General features: G+C 40.0%; 1 protein-coding gene and 1 non-coding gene across 2 annotated transcripts in view; one reads left to right on the top strand and one right to left on the bottom strand.

Annotated features, from left to right (window-relative positions):
- TRPM6 (transient receptor potential cation channel subfamily M member 6) overlaps positions 1 to 15,231 on the top strand; it is a 200,706-nt gene extending 185,475 nt beyond the window's left edge. The window contains exons 37-39 of the mRNA XM_053575241.1: positions 4,699 to 4,750; positions 9,715 to 9,821; positions 13,930 to 15,231. Coding sequence (XP_053431216.1) covers positions 4,699 to 4,750; positions 9,715 to 9,821; positions 13,930 to 14,057 — 287 coding nt within the window. The 3' untranslated portion in view covers positions 14,058 to 15,231. The remainder of the gene's footprint in view (positions 1 to 4,698; positions 4,751 to 9,714; positions 9,822 to 13,929) is intronic.
- Positions 12,508 to 12,634, bottom strand: LOC128580343 (U6atac minor spliceosomal RNA). The gene has a single exon (XR_008378636.1). It is a non-coding gene; the product is annotated as a U6atac minor spliceosomal RNA (small nuclear RNA).
- Positions 15,232 to 15,876: the final 645 nt, after the last annotated feature.

Below are 15,876 nucleotides of genomic sequence, written 5' to 3'. Positions count from 1 at the left end.
GAATTAATGATGACTCTTCAGTGTGTTTTGTATTCCACTTGAATAGGTTTTTGTTTGATGGTGTTTATGTTTGGGGATTTTTATGTCTCTTAGTAATCCAAAGTGACATTAAACAGAACAAATGCTGCATTGATAGTCTTGGGGGGAAAAAGGAATTAACTTTATTCTTTTACTGGGCAATTATGTGAATTGCAGAAATAGGCCACTCCAAATAAACTATGTCAAAACATTGACCTTCAAAGAAGGGAAGAGTGGATGGACATCATAGAATGTGCGTAATGAAATTTAAGATACTTATCAGAGAGTTTTGACCAATTGGGCAGGCCTAAATTTGTGGAAGAATGTGAATTCTATAATAGCAATTGTAACCAGTTCTACTATTATTAGGTAACATTTACTAAGTACTTACTCTGTGCCAGCCACTTGACTAAAGGCTTATGTGTGTTATTATATTTAATCCAAACCAGGTGGGAAAGAAAAAAATAGGGAAAATATGATGTACTATGTATTTTTAAAAGTCTCTTAGTGGTTTTTGGTTCAGTTTTGTATTGCATTTAATTTATTTATATCTCTAGTCTTTGGAGAGGTGATGTGCATTGCCTGGTTGGTGGAAGTGGAGGAGGCTGAGAGGCTCAGGAGCAGTGGTTAGGAGGCTTTGCAGTTGCAGTGCTGGGGGCTCTGACTCCAGCTCCACCAGGAATTGGGAGCATGATCCTTGGAGAGAGCACCTTGAGTTCCTCTTCCCTTGTTTGAAAATGGGGAAAACAGGGTAATGCACTTAAGCCATAGAGTTGTTAAGGGGCTGAAATGAGACAAGTTCCTTACATGTAGCCATCCATCAGGGTTAGTTATTGTTTCTGTTAGTATTAATCTTTGTGTGCCTCTTTAAAATGGAGGTTAATACTCGGTTGTGGGGAGTCCACCCTCAGCTGTGTGATCTAGTGGTACTGCAGGGCGACTCCGGCTTTAGCCTCTGTGAAATGAGGGCCTGATCAGAGTGCGATGGCTCCCTGCTGCTCTCAGGGAGAGAAGGCCCGAGAAGTAACTCCATTCTTCCACTTTTTTCTTTTCTTCTCCTCTCTGCTTTCTTCCAAGGGAGTGACAGTCATTACCCCAGAAGCCCCCACACCAGGCTGGGAAGCGGTACTCTGAGAGGCATGACCAATTTGCAATCACTTGTAATTACACTGAAGTTTTCTGGTCTCTTTCTACTTAAAAATTCTATGCGCGAGGGCCCCTGGATCATCATCATTACATTTAAAATCCAACATTTAATTCCCAGCAACGGAAATTATTTAATAAAAATAATTGTACTCCAAATTATAGTGGTTCATAGCAATTTTTTTAGCTCATTATTTTTCAAAGGACTTTTGGAGATATTAATTCTTTATTCAACAAAATAGTTTCCAGAATGATTCAGCATTAGCATCAAGATTATGAATTCTGCTGCTACAAAGAAGGTAGCTTCTTCCCACAGATGTTGATGTACCCAAAGATGCTTGGGATTACAGTGTAAATCTGTTGAGTTTCATATGAGGGCATGCTGCATATTATCTGGACAGGGGCATTTATTCTGTTAAGGCGGGAAAAGAGGTAACACTGGGAATTGTAGATGTTAAAATGTCTTTTCCCTGTTTTCCAAATATTAGGTAGAATATGTGAATAGGAGGAGCTTGAATGTTAAAGTGTGTCAATTTGATTCTGTGTACCTGGGAGAGACAGGTGGTGGTGGGTGGAGTGAGTATGTGAATGCTGTTGGAACTATCGGTGCAGTAAGGGGCTGTTTTTGTTAGAGAACACAGTACTGAGATATTAGAAACATGATTTTACCAGTGGTAAAAAAGTAAAATTTCACTTCACAAGAGATCTTTGATAGGAAAAAATGATAAAAATAATAGTTAACATTTTTTTGCTTGGTATGGATCAGATACTTTGCCAGCAGTTTGTGTGCAATAATTCATTTAATCCTCTCAGTAACTCTGTAAAATAAGGCCTATAATTATTCACACTTGTCGATGACAAAATCGAGAGTCAGAGAGATTACGGAAGATATGCAGGTTACACACCCAGGAAGGGATGGAGCTGTGAGTGGAATCCAGATCCTTGGACTTCTGACTAACAAACGACATTTAATATAAACAAAGCTGATGCAATTTTGATAGCCCCATTCTTTTTTCCTACAAAACTTCCTTTTTCCTAATTGATATTACATCTTTAGGTACAGTGCATATTCCTAGCTTAAATGTACAGTCTCTTTAGATGTCATCTTAAGGTTTTCATCATTGCTGTAAACGTCAGGCTTAAAGTTAAGTCTGCAGTTAATCAGGTAAAGAATTTCTAGCCGTTAGCTCTCTATAGATGGCATTAGGGTTGTCTTTCTGTCTGTTGTTCTGCTTATTTACTCCATGGTTAGGAAAGCAGGGTCTCGCTATGCTATTCCTTATATATGTAATAAAAATACAAAGCGCCCAACTTCTTCCTATGACTTTTTGTTTAAAAAGGCACCTGTGACTCAAAGGTGTAGGGTGCCGGCCCCATATACCAGAGGTGGCGGGTTCAAACCCAGCCCCAGCCAAAAAAAAACCTGCAAAAAAAAAAAAAACAACAGAATAAGGCAGAGCAAGGCACATTTTGCACACTTACCCTTACTTCTTCATCCCTGTTCAAAATCAGTGCACAAAGAGGTTCTAAGTCAGGATCCCTGAAAGGGTCTCTTGATGGGATTTGTAGGGTCTGTAAACTTTGATGAGAAAACGCATCACACCTTATTTTCATTAACCTGTAACTGAAATTCATCATTTCTTCAAGTTGTGATGTGGGCCACAAGCCACAGTGGTATTAGCAGTACCTGTGACCATTTGCAATAAAAATTATAGATATTAACATAGCATATGACAATGCTGGTAGATAAAATACTGTTTATATTGCCACTTTTGGGACATTATTAGAGTTAATAGACTTATGCTAGATCCTGTTGTTGAATGTATTCATGAAGAAGCCTGTCTATTGCAATAAGCATTTACATATTTTGGTAACAGAATTTTAGTATCATTTGTTTCCTTTATAATCCTATGTAGTTAAATTATGCATTTTCAAACATCATTCTAAGAATGGGCTCCTTAGAGCCCAGACTTTACTGAACTGACAAACAAGGTCATAACACAAAGAATGTTGAAAGCTCCTTGTCCAAGATCTAGGTTACTCTAAGTTATTTTCTTAAGAAAATTTCTTAGGATAAAAGTCTATAAGGATGACATTTTCTTGTGAAGGTTTAGGATATTATAAAACATACAGAACACAGCAAAAATCTTCTTAAAACATCTTAGAATACTGGCTTGGTGCCTGTAGCTCAAGTGGCTAAGGCGCCAGCCACATACACTAGAGGTGGTGGGTTCAAATCCAGCCGGGGCCTGCCAAACAACAATGACAACTACAACCAAAAAATAGCCGGGCATTGTTGCAGGCACCTGTAGTCCCAGCTACTTGGGAGGCTGAGGAAAGAGAATTGCTTAAGATGAGGAATTAGAGGTTGCTGTGAGCTGTGACACAGCACTCTACCCAGGGTGACAGCTTAAGGCTCTGTCTCAAAAAAAAACAAAAAACAAAACCTTAGAATACATCAGTTTTTTCAATAAGTAGAAATACATAATAATGTTATAAATTTCATATCATTCTTCAATAATCTTTCCACAATTCTGGTCTCTTTCAAGCAAAGAGAACCGGTGCTGATTGGAGAATAATCTCAGAAATCACACAATTTGGATTGTGCATAAGTGGTACACTTACCTGTCAAACTGGCTGACCGGAAGTGTCTTCACCATTGGAAATCAACCTGCTCACCATTTGCATTTTATAAGAGATCCGCTTTGATCTCTGTTTTGATAAATCTTAGCTTTAAATTGCACCTGTATTATCCTTTCAGGCTTTGGTGTCATCTGTTAAAAGGTAAATTTTACTGAAGACAAACATATGTTCAGAAAACGGCAGGTAGCTTAAGTCTACCTTTCAAAAAATTTCCACAGCTGAACACACGGCTATAACCAGATCAAGAATTTCGTGTCACTTTTTTATTCAACTGTTTATAAATACTAGATATATAGCATTTGATGTGTCTCTTTGATGGAGCAGAAGTTGTACATGCAAAACTATACAGCACTATACAGCTTGCTGAGTACTGATAGAGTCTACCTAAAAAAGACCATAGACCAGTGGGAGGAGCACAAGCTTTGGCTCAGCTTCAATCTTGTCATGACCATGTCTGGATTGTGTAGCCTCTGACAAATGACATAATCTCTCAGAAGGTCAATGTACTTATTGATATAAATAAGGATAAAATATAAAAATAAGGATACGAGGATGATGCTGTTCGTTGGTGATTGCTAAGAAGAAAAATAAATTTAAGATTGCCTAGTATATATAAGTAATAAATGAATGACAAATGCCACTATCAGTAATGATAAACACATTATGAGACATTCATTTGTGGCCTAGAAGTTTGTTACAACAGAGGGCGTTGAGGGAGATGGTGCATTAACTTAAACTTTCAAACACTCCTGGACATTTTTTATGGTACATTTAATTTACTATGGAGTGACTGTGAGTTTTAAAATAAGAAATTAGGATTTAATTATTATCTTCTTGAATTTCTAGGAAAATGTAATCTCCATTTGCTAAATGAATTTTGTTTCTTCTTTTGAGGCGTTGGAGAAAATTTGACAGATCCATCTGTTATAAAACCTGAAGACAAACAGTAAGTTAATTTATGTGTTATCATTTAGAAAATTGCATTTAACACATTGCAAATGGTTTTTAAAAGAATTTATAAACATATATGTTTCTTGCCTAGATCCTAGAAAGATTTTGAGGCAGTTTATGTAAGTAGACCCAATATAATAAGATTTTCTAAAAAGCATAGATTAGGGAATGGAGATAAAAAGAAAATGTAGATATAAAATAAGATTAAATCTGGAGATAAGTTAATATATATAAATGGAAATTATAAAGACCAATGTAGTAGTTAGAATTGGGCTGTAAATTTGACTCTGAGTGTTCTAGGGGTCTAAACATAAGAAAAATAAGGGTAAATTTCGCCTCTGCAGCAGTGGTTCTCAACCTTCCTAATGCCGCGACCCTTTAATACCAATTCCTCATGTTGTGGTGACCCCCCAACCATAAAATTATTTTCATTGCTACTTCATAACTGTAATTTTGCTACTGTTATGAATTGTAATGTAAATATCTGATGTGCAGGAGACCCCCAAAGGGGTTGCCACCCACAGGTTGAGAACCACCCACAGGTTGAGAACCACTGCTACAGGCTTTGACGTGAAAAGAATATCACAGGAAGGGCACAGCTTCTTTTTTTGGAGTCACTGCATCTTATCATGGGCAGTATCTTCCATCACAAGCTTATAAAATGAAACTAAGGCATTTGTGTGCTTTTCATCAACAGCCAATCTATGCAACACCAAAACAATGGGTTTAAATATGTATGAATTATCCGATTACTTGAATTAATTTGTAGGTGAAGTTTAAATTATATAAAGTGATGAGTCGTCCACCTGTTTTTTGAATTCCCATGGGCATGTTATTCCATTAGCAAGTTTTGGAAAAGACTCTGCAGTGTAGAATCTGAGGTTGCGATTTTCTGTTAAAGGTGGAGCAGGAAGAAGTGATGTTGCTGATTAAGCACTGATCAATATGGCAGACAGGTGTGGTTCTCAGATGTGAGCTGATAACCAGGAGAGCTTGTTAAAACACAGATTGCATTGTCCTATCCCCAGAGTTTCTGATTCAGCAGGTTTGGGGTGGAGCCAAATAATCTGCCTTTCTAACAAGTTCCCAGGTGATTCCGATGCTGCTGGTTCGAAGACCACTCTTTGAGAACTACTAACACACAGCATTTTTACTTTTTAGTTGCCATAAGTGTCTACACTTGATTCCTGGGTGGTAGAGAATATATATAAACTATATAAGTGGGTACTCCCAATACAATACGACCTGAAATTTTTAGTTTCCTTCCCCCCAGAACTCATATTATATTCACTGCATTGATGTTTTGTTCTTTTACTAAATGATTTAATCTAAAAATATGTAGAGTCTTTTCTTTTCTTGTCTTTTCTTATCTCCTTCCTTCCCTCATTCTTCCCTCTCTCCCTTCCTTTCTTCCTTCCTTTCCTTCCTCTCTCCCTCATTCCTTCCCTTTCTCTCTTTTCCTTCTTTCTTTTTTTCTTTTGACAGGGTCTCGCTCTGTCACCAGGCTGGAGTGCAGTGATGTGATCACAGCTCACTGCAACCTCCAACTCCCAGACTTAAGCAATCCTCTTGCCTCAGCCTCTTGAGTTACTATAGTCATATGCCATCATGGCCAGCTAATTTTTAAATTTTTTTTTGTAGAAATGAGTATTTTGCTGTGTTGCTCAGGTAGGTCTTGAACTTCTGGCCTCAAGTGATCCTCCCACCTTGGCCTCCCAAAATGCTGGGATTATAGGTGTGAGTTATATCACCCAGCTCTTTAAATATGTAGAGTTCTATGCAAAGAGGTCCATCTACTAAAAGAATATTACATATTTTACAGGACTAGGTGAACTAGGCAAGGTAAAAGTGATCCAGATTGCTCTCAAGCATCTAATTTCCAGGATATTTATTTGAGTTTGGAGTCCATGTTGTAACCTTTAGGGTATACATAAAGACATTATTTTCACTTTAGTAGAGCTAAGATGTATTTATCTAAAAATATTATTTCTTCAGTAGCCCTCTGTGCCCAAGAGTTAGTAACAGGAACTTTGTACTGCAAATACTTTCTTTATCATTTTGTAGTAAAAATTTTTTTGCATATATAATGAACTGACTTATGTATACTGTCTATCATTTATTAAATTTTGACATTGGCATATGTCATTTAATATGACCTGAATATTCCATCTTTTCGAATTTTAAAATTCTATTATCCCACTTGACACTTGAGTATTTAATTGCATTCTATAGGCTAGTGGGCCTCATTCTCTATTAAGGTTACCTGGGGAACTTAAAAAAAAAAATTTGATGCCAGGATTGGCATCAAAGTAGAATCTCTTAAGGTAAGGCCCTGATGCCTGTATTTTAAAAAAGTTCCCCAGGTGATTTTGTGGGTAACCAGGGTTAAGAACCTCTGTTTTATGGCAACTTAACGTTTTATGACTTGAGGATGATGATAGGATAGGAGGACACCATTGTGGCCAGCCTGGTTTTGTGGGGTTACCCAGGTTTGGGTGCAGCTGGTCTTCATGGTCAAGATAATAAGGAATGTTATTTTCTCATGATGGTGGAGAATTATGTCTAATTAGTTTGATGAGGCTCCCATTTTTGAATGGCGTCTGTGTTGAAGCCCTTGCAACAAAAAGCAGGGAGTGAAGAGCAACAACATCAGCATCATCTGGGACATTGTCAGACTCTCAGGACCCTCCCCAGACCTACTGAACCCCAGTCTGAATTTTCACAAGATCCTCAGGTCATTTGATAGAAATTAAAGTTTGAGAAAGATTTAAGCAAGTGTTTCCACATTGTTTATTCTAGCCTTGGCAATGATGTAAGTGAGCATTTTCAATCCTGGTTCACAGAGGAGAAAACTGAAGCTCAGAGAAGATGCTAACTTGCTTTTGAGGATAGGGGGGCCAATGAAAGGGAATGATCCTCTATCAAAAAAGATGTTTTTGTGGTGTAAATTCTAATATTGTTTCTAATGTTTACTGTCACTTAACTCTCCCCAGACTTCTGCCGTGGTTATTGGTAGGTTGGGATTCTATCTTTTTAGTTTACTGCCTTGATGGTTTGGGCATTTGACAAGGACGAGATGATGATGATATGTTCTTTAGTAAATCTATGTATAGATGGCACTAATTAGCGTTTCTCTGCATGTGGAACCAAGCTACCACCTGCTTTTCCTGTGTTGTGAAAAATCTGGAAAACAGCTACTTGTTTTTTTTTTTTTTTTTTTTTTTTAAACTTGGTTGTCTGAGCCTGCAAGGCTGCAGGCATGCTGTGTGCCATAGGGTGTTAATGCAAATGAACATCCCTACAACCCTCCTTCAGTCTCCCCTGTACAGGGAGTAATCAGAACCCTGATACATACATTCGGTGGTAATTTTGATTCACTTGTCTTAATTTTGACAAAGCTCACAGAGGGACAAGACTTAAATGTTTTTATCTGAGAATCAATGCTCCATCTCTAAGTTGGGAGGGAAGAAATGGCAGGGATAGAATGCAAATGGGGGAAATACTCCAAGAGGGTCACGCTGGAGAGACTATAGAAAGGACGTCTTCGATTTAAATGACTAAAATAATGCCTCCATTTTCACTTTACCAGCATCGTAGAATTTCTGGCCTAAATACCAAGGGAGTCTACTTTTCTGTCACCTTCAATTTCACCTTATTGAAGTGGTTCCTTACCAGATGGACTGAGAGAGAGGAATAGTTAACAGGATGCAGCTTATGCAGCCGGGTAAATACCACCAGAACTGTACTTTGTAAGAGCGATTGAGTGACCGGGAAAGTTAATCCTGGGTGTCTGTTCACTTCGTCTTCCCAAGAGATTTCCTCCACCTCCTCGCTTCAGAGCAGAGAGGCAATCTGAGATCAAACTGACATCAGCCCTCATTCGGAGCTTGGCACATCTTCAGAGCAGCTACTGTTATTCTGCCAAAAGGAAGTGGAAATTGAGATAAATGTTTCAATCCTCGGATGGAAAAAAGTCCATTTTTACACCACATCCCTTTTGAGAAACCGCATTCCTTAGAAGCGAAGTTTATTATTTCCTTTTGCGATAGTTTGCTTTTCTTTTTTCTTGTGACGTGGTATTTAAGAGCAGTAATTGAGTTCAGATTTTAAAATGTACTGTTTCCACTCTGCATGTCATTAAAATAAAATATTAGCTTTCATAAAGTTTCTTGGGAAGTGTCTCTGGTGTGCTCTGCTCTGTAGTGTGCAGAGTGTCAAAATCTGAAGGATAATGGTTGTTTGTGATATGATAACAGATGAACACTGATCTTAGAGAATCTGCTAGGGACCTATGATAATTCTAGAGTATTCAAAATCTGCCCCATATATGCTAATGCTATTTGTAATTTTGTCACCTACATCAAGCATATTACTTATCCCGTTGTCTAACGGTCCTGTCTTTCTAGGAATTGGCCTGGATAGCAGTTTGCAGGTAGAAAGGGGCCTTGGAAAGAGCCATGGCTACTGGATCTGGGGTTTAGTCTGGTTATTTGTTTTTGACTGTGGTTATTTTAAGAAAAGTATTTGGGTTGCAAACAATGTTTATGCATCTTTTCAGAAGGTGTGTTCCAATAGTCAATTTCTCTTACTTTGTACCTTACCTTTGGGATATTCTGGGAGAACATTTGCTGATGAATGTTATTCTCTCACCCCATATGCATTAGAAAGGGTCTCGCTGTATTTTGTTTTAATGTGGTACATAGAAAATTCACTCTTCTATCAGATTAGTGTTGAAATGCGTTTCACAGTAGGTCTTGGAGTTGGGTACAAAGATTTAAGTGCATTTGAATTTTAAATTTGCAAACCTAACGTCGTTGCTTCCCCAAAGTGCTCTGTTCTTTGTTGACTCCTTCAAGTTTGCTGGGTTACTAAGGGATACTGTTCGGTATCTCAGAGAATCCTGGTTGAGCTCCTTTTTCTTAAGTTGTGATCTAATTGATATTCTGATATTTCCTCTAGATCAAGAGGAATGGTGTTTGGACCAGCCAATTTGGGGGAAGATGCAATTAGAAACTTCATTGCAAAACATCGTTGCAACTCCTGCTGCCGGAAGCTCAAACTCCCGGGTATGCCGCCAACAATTCTATTTTTCTCCAAGTAAATCTCTCATAGAACAACATCCATTGTAACCTGGGATAAAGTAGAAAATCTTAATCACATTTTTATCTCATTCTCAGTCATTCTCAGAGCCTGACTTTCTGACTGCAAAGTTTTCAAGTCTCTCAAGGGATTAAAAGGACAGGGATTTACTTTAGGTTCTGCCAAAATGTGATAAAACAACCTGGGTCCTAATACTTGTCATTGTCACTCCCAGCAAAAAGTTCCACTGACTTAAATGGGGTGAAATCTGAGTGAGGCAGGTCTCTGCCCCTCTGCTTTGGATCCTGCCAGGGGCTCCATCCTGGTACCCACAGCACTCCTATTCTAATCTACCCATTGGACACTCGGGAGGGTGCCGAATAGAGGGAAATAAAATAGTGCTTTTCACTGTAAAAACCTGCCGCTTTAAACATATCTTGCAGTTTTAAAAAAAATTCTCTTTAAAAAAATTGTATTTATTTTTTTATTTCAGAATGTTAAGGGATGCAGCTGTTCTGTTGATATACTTTGTTTTTGTACAGATTGAGTCAAAGTCACAAACGTTAGGAGTGTGCCCTTCTTTCAGATAGTGTACACTGAAACACATATTGCAATTTTGAAAAAGAAAAATCTGGTTCAATAATATAGTAAACTTTCCTGATATTTTCCTAGGAAAATATTCTTAATATAGAGCTGGAAGCCCATGCCCTCCAAATTGGCAGTCCCAGCTCTGTTACGTTCTTTTCTTTTGTCTCGGAAGGGAGGCTTTGCGTCTGCCTCAGCTCGCTCTCTACTTTTCTTAGCTAACCACAAACTTGCCTTGACAGTGGGATTTCACATATTTTAAATTGAGTATCCTTTTCTGCCTTCCAATAAATGATCGTACCCTGAGCTGGAAATCAGTAAAAGAGCGTCATCCATTGTAAGCTGGGATGGAGCAAGTGTACATTTATAACCAAAAAAGACAATTTCTAGTCTTGTTGGAGTTAGAGATGGGGGAGTTCTTGTGGGAAAGACATAGCAAAAAACTGGGGTTTGGAGCAGGCATCCAGTCTCTGCGGGAACATAGCGTGTCTTTAGAGGTGGTGCAGGTGGCCGTGGGAGATGGGGGGATCAAAAGGGAGCAGTGAAGGAGGGGAAGGCCATGAATCTCATAACTGCTGGGACTTGCTCTACAGATCATGTCCCAGGCTTGGGCAAAGAGACCAGTGCAAAGCTAAGCTGCCCACTGGCCTCTTCTCTGGTCAGAAGGAGCCCAGGAATGGGCTGGGCTGGGCTGGCCTGAGGGGCCTCTAGGTGAGGGCCCTGTGGGAGATAGGAACTGACAGATATCTGAGTCATCCCTTGATTGCAGTTGGAGTCTGATCATTAACTTCACATCCTCAGGCCTCTTCCCAGGTCTGATTCATTGTACCCTGGACAGGGCAGCCTCCATCCTTGAAGATGCAGAGCTACATCTGACCAGCCAGGACATTAGGAGACTTGAGACATACCTCACTGCTTCCAATCCTGGAGCCCAGTTAGCTGTTCTGTATGATTAAGGTTGAGATAATGTCTATTTATATTATATGCTGGGTTTTGAGTAATTCAGTAATTTTTCCATTGCTACTCCTAATTCATGTTTCCTTTCAAAACCTTAGTTTTCAACTAACATTTAAATAGATATAAGCAATACCCTCATTTACTCTCATTTGGTAATCTGGAAAGCAGGGTCAGAGGTAAGTCTTCTTTTTGTTTGATTATGCTTTACGTTTTTTTGTTTGTTTATAGAGATACAGTTTAGTGGAAAGGGCATGGGATCTAGAGCCAGACAGATTGGTCTGAGCTCACATCCCAGTTTTTTTTTTTTTTTTTTTTTTTTTTTGAGATAGTCTCACTGTGTTGTCCTCGGTAAAGTGTTGTGGTGTCATAGCTCACAGCAACCTCAAATTCTTGGGCTCAAGGGATCCTCTTGCCTTAGCCTCCCCAGTAGCTGGACTATAGGCATCTGCCACGACGCCAGCTATTTTTTTATTGTTGTTGTTGTTATAGTTGTCATTGTTGTTTGGCAGGCTCAGGCTGGGTTTGAACCCGCCAGAGCCAGTGTATGTGGCCAGTGCCCTAGCCGCTGAGCTAGAGGCGCTGAGCCCCAGTTTGGCTTTTTACTAGCTATGTGACCCTGGGCTTCAGTTTCCTCATCTGTAAACTGGACATAATAGCATCTGTCTCATAAAACTTGTGTGAGGAATGAATTAAGTGATATATGTATATGTTCAATAAATGTTGCTTCTTAGTAAAATATAATGTGGGCTGGGTATAATATCTCATGCCTGTAATCCTGGCACTCTGGGAGGCCAAGGCTGGAGGATCCCTAGTGCTCAGGAGTTTGAGACCAGCCTGAGCAAGAGAAAGATCCCATCTCCACAGAAAATGGAAAGATTAGCTGGGCATTGATGTGGGTTGGGTACCTGTAGTCCCAGCTACTTGGGAGGCTGAGGCAGGAGGATAGCCTGAACCCAGGAGTTTGAGGTTGCTGTGAGCTATGATCATGCCTCTGCACTCTAGCCTGGGAGACAGAGCAAGACCCTGTCTCAAAAAACAGAAACAAACAAACAAACATAAATATATATAAACACACACAGATATATATAGAAGGTGTGTATATATAAAATATATATTAGCTTATGTCTAGGTAATCCCCATTTAACATTAAAATTAATATAAGAAATACATGCTTAAGTTATCAAATGTATTGTCAGGCCCAAGGGCCTCTTCCATCCTTGTCAAGGGAGTGCTAACCTTCTCTCCTTTCATACAACACGAAGTTATCAAATGTAATCAGTATAGCATAAAAAGCGTACAGACATTTATTATTTTAATTAAATCATAACTTTGTACATTGATGCATTTATGGGGTATAGTGTACTGCTTTGATATACAATGTGAAATTATTACATTGAAATAAGTAACACTTCCATCACAATTATACTCATTTCTTAATAGTTTTGAAACGTACCATTGCATCATGCACATTAGGTGAAGTCCCCCCAGATACCCTCCCTCCTCCCCCCTTCCCCTTTCCCTCCCCTCTCTCTCCTCTTCCCTTCTTTTTTTTTTTTTTTTTTTTTTTTTTGCAGTTTTTGGCTGGGGCTGGGTTTGAACCCGCCACCTCCAGCATATGGGGCCAGTGCCCTACTCCTTTGAGCCACAGGCGCCTCCCATCTCCTCTTCCCTTCTACTTTCTGGGCTATAGTTATGTTTTGCCATTCATATGAATGTGTAGGTGGTTATATATTGATTTCATAGTAGTATTGATACATTGGACACTTTTTTCCCCATTCTTGAGATACTTTACTAAGAATAATATGTTCCAGCTCCATCCAGGTAAACATAAAAGATGTGTTGTCTCCATCCTTTTAATGGCTGAATAGTATTCCATGGTGTATATATACCACAGTTTGTTAATCCATTCATGGGTTGATGGGCACTTGGGCTGTTTCCATGTCATGGCTATTATGAATTGTGCTGCAATAAACATTCTGGTGGAAGTGTCTTTGTACAGACATTTAAAGCCCATTTTCCTCCATACCTTTCTCCCAAAAGTTACCACTATTACTAATATTTTCTTTTGATTTCTTTTTTCAAATGGAAGAAGGCCTTAGGAAGCATAGGATCTGACAACTGGATGAAGCTTTTCAGGCAGTAGTAAACTTGAGGTATAGCTTTTGTTGCGGAAAACTGACCACTGAGGTCCAGAGCCACCATTTCAGCTGACCTCCCCACCCTGCCTATCTCTCAGCCATGGAAATGTCCTGTTTCCAGTTTGGCCTTGCTTAACTCTAGCCAGCTGTGCCTTATAGGGCATTGAATATTGAATCAAGTAATGGCTCTTCCTTCCCTGCCCTGTAAACAGTGCCTAAAATGCATGGAAGAGTCTTCCTTGGGCATTGTGGTGGGAGGGGCTTAGTTTGGACATGGTTTGAGTCGCAAGTGTGCTTGGCATGAAGAAGAAGAGACCTCTGAGAACATTCGGCAAAACCTAAAGTCCAGTCCATTTGCACAAATGGTAGGTTCTTAGGGATCCACTCTTAACCTTCCTACTTGTCTTCCTTGCAGATTTAAAAAGAAATGACTATTCCCCTGGGAGAATAAATTCTGCTTATGGACTCAAGGTCAAAATAGAACCAGCTGAGGAGTGTCCAGCAAGGGAAAGGGGTGGAAATTCCACAGAAGATCGCACATAACCATAAAGGGGGAGAAGCCAGACGGCTGGCCTTTCCTGCCAGGAGCTCCGCATGACATCAGTTGGTTGATGTAACAGTGATTGATCACATCAGAGCCTCTGTCAGGATGCCTTACACCGTGGGATCCTTGGGACACACCTGCCCCTGACCCAAGGCCTCATTGGTGTGTGAGGACTGGGCTCTCCTCCACGGGGAAACGCTGGGACAAGGCAGCGGGGAAGTCTGTTCCTTTACACCTCGCTGCTTTGGCTGGTCGCATGGAGCCCTCAGAGCAGAATGCTGCGCACTAAAGAACCAGGGGGATGAGTGTAATTTATTTTCTCACTGTATGTGCAGACAGCACCCCTCCACTGCTATTCATCACCTTGCCCACAGATGTATTTATGTCTATATATATGTACATAAAAAAGTTGTGTGATTTCCTCTGCCGTCCTCTCCATAGCATAGCACTTTGAATAGCAACAATAGGGAAAACAATGGAATGAGGATGTATTTGCACAGATTGGAGTACACCCCTGCACGAGCTAACCAGTAAAATGTCAGCATCCTGGTGGAATCTAGATGGGTTGGAGGTATTGTCCGTGAATCATATGTTGCCTGACTATTTCCAGTTTCTCTGAAAGAAAGGAGAAGGGAAATCTAAAACAAATGCCCTTGCATCTCCCCTCCCCTCTCCTCCTCTCCCCTCTCCTCCTTCCCTCCCCTCTGCTCTCCTCCTCCCTCTCCCTTCCCTTCCATTCCCTTCCTCTCTCTCTCCTTTTTATTTATTTTTCTTTTTTCACCAAGATAATGAGGATATGAGAAACTGAAGTTATTAAGAAAAGGTTTCCCTTCCTTTAAACTCAGGGATAAGGTTGACCAAGTCAACCTTTAAAATGCCACTCATGTTTCCAAAGTTGCATATATAATATTGCAGGTTAAATCACCCTATGTCAGGCCAACATGATTTCAGACCAAAAACATGCTTTCTAGGTGCTTGCCTCCTTCCAGGGACAGAGCTGCTGCGCCTTTAAGAGCTCTCTACATTTTTTCAGTTTTTGGCTGGGGCTGAGTTTGAACCCGCCACCTCCACTATATGGGGCTGGCACCCTACTCCTTTGAGCCACAAAGGGAGGGGAGGGAGGAGGGAAGGGGACGGAGGGAGGGTGATTGGTGGGATTACACCTGCGGTGCATCTTACAAGGGTACATGTGAAACTTAGTAAATGTAGAATGTAAATGTCTTAACACAATAACTAAGAAAATGCCAGGAAGGCTACGTTAACCAGTGTTGAAATGAATGAAAATGTGTCAGACGGTCTATAAAACCAGTGTATGGTGCCCCATGATTGCATTAATGTGCACAGCTATGATTTAATAAAAAAAAAAAAGAATGAAAAAAAAAAAAATAAGAGCTCTCTGCGTATGTTAAAGTACCGCCTGAGAACATTTCAGTTTCTGAGACTCTAGGCGAAGAACTCCTGGAAGCTCCACTAGGTGGCGTGTTCGGGGGTGCAGTGACCTCTGTTTCATGTTGCCGGGGCTACCCTACCTCAGAGCAAGCAGGTGCTTTCCACACAGAAGAGATGGAGGGCTGGGAAGGCTTTCCCCTCTCCTCTTGCATCTCCTTTTTAAATATAAGGTTTTCCTATCTACCAGCAGCAAACCTGGGCTTGAAAATTTACAACTTACCATCTTGCTTGGTCCTTCCATTAGCTGACTTGCTGCGAAACCTGCCCTTATCATCTACACTACTGAATTCTTTGGTTATGTTTCAGAAGAAATGTCACATAGAGAGATGGAAAAACCCTAAAATTAGGTTTGCCAATTATTGTGTCTTA

The sequence above is a fragment of the Nycticebus coucang genome, chromosome 2 (assembly GCF_027406575.1).
Source record: "Nycticebus coucang isolate mNycCou1 chromosome 2, mNycCou1.pri, whole genome shotgun sequence".
Lineage (NCBI taxonomy): Eukaryota > Metazoa > Chordata > Mammalia > Primates > Lorisidae > Nycticebus > Nycticebus coucang.
This window is presented reverse-complemented; position numbering and strand designations above follow the sequence as displayed.